Genomic DNA, 5,359 nt, shown 5'->3' on the forward strand with positions numbered 1-5,359 from the left:
AGAAATTAAGTGGAGATGGTGTGCTGAGAGAGGCTGGTTAAGGGTAAAGGCAGCACAGGTGGAAAGGGACAGATACCAGAGACAATACTAAGGAAGAATCAGCTGTTACTTATGGAATGGTTGGATGCTTACAGAAGGAGGCAGAGGAAGTTAAGGATGGCTGCAAGATGCAAAACCTAGGTGACCAGGATAATGATACTATAACTGACTGAAATGAATGAGAGGAAGAAAAGTTTTGAGGGAAAAAGGCTAAGTTCAATTCAAATTCTTTGTCTCTTTCTACAACCTTTCTTCATAATCTACGTTCTTTTCTAATCCCCTATTTCTGTTTGATTTTCTCAGAGTTCCCTATACCATACTTGAGAACAGGTTGTATTCTTTGTACTTTAACTGTCTAATACACTTCTTTGTACATGGTTAAAAGGACTCAGAGTCATGAAATGTTAGAACTGGAGTGAATTTTGGAGTTCTTTTAGTCTAATTACTCTTTTGAGTCTTATAATCCAGCTTTCTACTCAGCAATCACTTCAGCAATATCAGAGGCCATCTACCCTATCTCAACACTTTCAGTGAGAGGAAAATCACTATTTCACAAGGCAGTACAGTCCATTTTTTAACAACACTTAATTCTTCCTTATATCAAGCTGAAATCCCTTGTAACTTCTACCATTACTTCCACCCAGTCTTCTACACTAATCCTCTAAATCTAAACAAAATGTCAAGCCTTTCCTTATGAGAGTCCCTAAACTATATAAAAAGTTATCATGTCCCTCATTTCCCTAACTCCATCTAAGATTGCCTGTTGAAATCCTACTCATCCTTCAAGACCCTGTTACAATTCTACCTCCTTGAAGTTGTTAGCATTGTAGTTAACAGGAAGTTAGGAACATCAGGGTCAGGAAATAGAAGTGAAGTTGAGACTGAGTTGTCAGCACTGTGACAAGGGACAGCTCCCAGCAATATGCTGCTGAGCTGCCTGGTATTATCATTATGGAAGTCCAGGGATAATATGTAGTGGGGATATGTCAGGAGTGGAAAAGGCTGATCTTTGTGTCTTTGGGGGCTTTGGATTGTTAACTCAGTGAAATACCCAAGTGAATCTCTAGAATGTAAGAAGATGAAACTGAGTTTATAGAAATGAAATTTCTCTTTTATGGGTTGGTCTCCATGTCTTCCCCTGAGATACTCACAGGAAAGCATTTAGATAATTGTGTCCGTGTGCTCCTTCTTAGGGTGTCATATGGTAGTGTTTATATTATTCTTGTAATACAAGGGACCTGTGTTCCAGTTAATGCTTTGTTCTTGATGAGAAGACCTGTCTTCTATAGCAGATTACAACTGTAACCATCCCCTCTTTTTCTCAAATCTTCCACCTCTCCAAAGAACCAATTGGTTCTTTCTTCAAACATGCTCATTCTTCAAACATTCTTAAAAGACCTTCACTAGACCCTACCATCCTCTCAAGTTCTTGTCCCATATCTCTCCTTCCTTTCTCAACCAAACTCTTTGAAAAAACTGTTTATGCTGTCTCCCTTTCCTCTCCTCTCACTCTTCAAGCCTTTACAGTGTGGTTTTTTACCTCATCACCTAACTACAATCCTTCCTCTCCAAAGTTATCAGTGATCTTTTACTTGTGAAATCTGATAGTCTTTTCTCAATTCTAATTCTTCTCAACCTGTTGCAAACATAGGCTAAATGACTTGCCCAGGAACATACAGCTAGTATCTGAGGCTGGATTTGAACTCAGGTCTTCCTAATGACATTTCCAATGCTCTATCCACTGTGCCACCTATCTGCTTGTATGGGGACCCAACTTTTGAGTTTGTATGAATTGCAGTAGACCAGAGAGGGTGCAACATGTGTATGACTCATCTCTCCCTTACAATACAAGGTCCTTGGTAGCAGGAAATATGCAATTTTTCATCTTTGTATCCCAGCACCTATTGCAAATAATATATGCCTCACATATTATAATTCAAGAAGTGTTTATCGAATTGAGCTTCTTCTTTCCTAACCTGTACTAAGGTTATTCCATTGGCTCTAACTGGGCTTTGATATGAGATGCATGATTAATCAAAAGACAGCAATCTTGACAAACCATGTTGGAAACACTAAATGGATCAAAAACGCACATTTTCCAGACTATGATTAAGTTGTTTGGACAGTTCATTGAACTAGTACATCAATATGTTGCTGGGACAGGCACACCATAAAGATGATGAGCTGAGCCCCGCAACTGAACAAGAAGCAGCAAGAATTGTATTTGGAAAACTAAGCAGTATTTCAATGATCTCAACATGCCTCCTAGTGTAAAATGTTCTCCCATTGATGTTCTGTGAGTACAAATCTTGGGTCACCATAATCTCCAAAGAACTAAGAGTACAGGTGACTCAAAAGGCAATGGAGAAATACATGGTGGGTACAAATTTGCTGCAGCTTATTTCTAATAATGACCTAAGTGCAAGAAATAATGTAAGGAATTTCATGGAGGAAACCTATTATCAGAAAAGGAGGTAAGCCAGTCATATGTTTAGAGGGAGTTCAGATGGACAATACGGATTATTCCACTGGTATCTACAAAATGCAAAAGAGTCTCGAAGAATGCTTCCAGATCGCTGGGTGAATCTTTTGTGAAGGATCAACGAACAAATAATACAAAATAAAGAGGTATGGATAGGCTTAGATCTGTACCAATGAAGAGAATACTCATATTGATAGGATAATAAAGCATTTAAAGTATTAAAGAAATAAATTATAAATTTTAAAATTTTCATTTTATTTTTTTATTCTGAACACCACCTAAACATTTCCATATACACTGTAGAACAGAAGAGGATTATACATGAAACTGTAAATCTCTTTTACCTAGAACTTGGTTTTCAAGTACATAAAAAACTCAACATATAACTTTCAAGTTCTGCTTGTTGTGGTTCCTTTTGGATTCCCTTCCTTTCTATTCTGTTCTTTTTTGAGGGAGGGGAGGGACTCTGTCCCAACTCTCCCTCCTTCAACACATCCCCACCCTGCCATTGGAAAAAAGAAAAAAAAAATCACCCTTTGTAATAAATATGCACAGTCAAGCAAAACAAAGTCATACGTTAGCCATGTCCAAAAATATATGCCTCATTCTGTACCTTGAGTTCATTACCTTTCTGCCAGGAAGTTGTAGCATGCTTCTTGTCCTCTGGTGTCATGGGGGAGTCATTTCATCTAGGAGAGATCTTAAGTCTTTCAAAGTTATTTTTATATTTAGAATTAGAAGATGGTCCAAACTAGATAAAAATGTCTCTCCTCAATTCATATCCTTTATTGACTGGTCTATCTCACATTACTTATTTTTTCCTTTCCTTCTAGCCTGATCTTCACTTTATTTAACAGCCAAGTTTTTCTTGATCTTTTCTACAACCATTTCCCCCTCCAATGCTCTGCTCTCCTATCTCCTTTCTAATCCCAAGTTCCTCTTGGCTCCCCATCCTACCTTGGAGTGCAGAAGAGTCTATCTTTGCTTTTTCTTACAAATGACAAAAACACTTCCATGAGAACTGATACAGCCACTTTGATCCTGCAGACTTATAAATAATAAAACATCTTGGATTATTTCTCCTCTCAGATAAATCTAGGAAATAAATTTAGGAAAGCCTAAATCCGACTCACTTCTAGGATATTTGAATCAGCTCACCTGCTACCAACCAGTATTTTGAATATGAACATGTTTATTATAAAACAGATACGGATGTGAATGGGACTCACCTAAGTCCAGTAGCAAGAAATAAGTTTACTGTGTCCATAAAAAGGTCACTGCAACCAGGGAGAGCTGACACAATCTTAAGTGAAGGCTATGGACCAGTGCACCTCTCCTATTCTGTTCATTTGGCTTGGTTCAATAACTTGAATATGTTCTTGGCTGCAAGTTCATGATTTCCCACAAGACTGGCTTAGGGGACACAACTGCTTGCTGTAGAAATAGCTGCTACTGATAACTGCCATTGTTCTTTTAAACATCTCTTCCCCTGTGGTCCTTTCTCCATCACTTAGTCCTTTTGATTATATACCTCCCATACCTTCCCCACTGGCCCCATGAATACTGTAGCATGACCCATATGAGGAAGAAAGTCTCAACCATCTGGTAGCTCTCACACATACCTCCTCCACTTGAATCCACCCTTGAGGGGATTCAAAGGATATCTGTTCACTGACAGACTACTTGATTACTACCTAGAGCACCCATACAGCTAAGCCCCAACTCAGAGAGTGGATTCTCTGAGAGTTGACAACTCCTCAAGGTACCCTGGGTCCACCCACCTAAAGATATAGCTCATTATTTGGTCAGCAAACATTTATTCAGTGCTGACTATGTGCTGGGAATATGAAGAAAAGCAAAAAATAGTTTCTGTCTTCAAGGAGTCCACATTCTAACAGGGGCAACAATATGCAATCAACTATGTGAAAACAAGATATATAGGGCATAAACTAGAGGTAGGCTTAGAGGGAAACCACTAGCATTAAAGTGCACTGAAAAAGCTTTTTGCAGAAGGTAGAGTTTTAGCTGAGACTTGAAGGAAGTTAGGGAGCCACAGAAGAGGAGGGAGAGCCTTCCAGGCAAGGAGCACAGACAGTGAACATGCATGAAGTTGAAGTGTCTCATGGGAAGAAAATGTCACTAGATAGTAGCATATGTGGGAGTAAAGTGTAAGAAGTCTGGAAGGGTACAAGGGAGGCAGTAGTACACTTGATAATCCTGGACCTTTTGGCTTTATCCAGGAGCCTTGCTCCATCACTCATCCATTCTTTTTCATTTGCAGCTTCCCCTCTTTTTGCTTGTTACTTATAAACTATTCTCAGGTCTCTCCTATCTTGAAAAATTATTTCCTCAATGTTGAAGGGGTTATGGAAAGATTGGCACCCTAAAACATTGTTGGTTTATTATGAAATGGTACAAACATTTTGGACATAAATTTGGAATTATGCAAATAAAGTGACTAAAACATCCATAACTTTTGACCCAGAGATTCTGTTACTGGGCTTATATCCCAAGAAAGCCATTGTTAAGAGGAAAGTCCTCATATACACCAAAATATAGCAACACTTTTTGTGATAGCAGAGAATTTAAAACAAAGTAGATGCCTATTGAATTAGAGAATGACTGAAGAAACTGGTATATTAATATAATGGAATATTACTGTGCTATAAGAAATGATCAATATGATGAATACATAGAAGCACAGAAAGGTGTGTAAGAATTGATGCAGGGTGAAGTAAGCAGAGCCAAGAAAAAAATATACACAATGGCTACAACAATGTAAATAAAAAGAACACACACACACACACACACACACACACACACACACACACACACACA

At 38.4% G+C, this 5,359-nt stretch overlaps 1 protein-coding gene across 1 annotated transcript in view; it reads right to left on the reverse strand.

The window, feature by feature from the left end:
- Positions 1-2,799: 2,799 nt before the first annotated feature.
- The window catches only part of ZNF786 (zinc finger protein 786), a 19,134-nt gene continuing 16,574 nt past the window's right edge, over positions 2,800-5,359 (reverse strand). Inside the window, exon 5 of the mRNA XM_027856857.1 lies at positions 2,800-3,221. Within this exon, the coding sequence (XP_027712658.1) occupies positions 3,211-3,221 (11 nt within the window). The 3' untranslated portion in view covers positions 2,800-3,210. The remainder of the gene's footprint in view (positions 3,222-5,359) is intronic.

The sequence above is a fragment of the Vombatus ursinus genome, unplaced genomic scaffold (genome assembly GCF_900497805.2).
Source record: "Vombatus ursinus unplaced genomic scaffold, bare-nosed wombat genome assembly UNPS02011649.1, whole genome shotgun sequence".
NCBI classification, from domain to species: Eukaryota; Metazoa; Chordata; class Mammalia; order Diprotodontia; family Vombatidae; genus Vombatus; species Vombatus ursinus.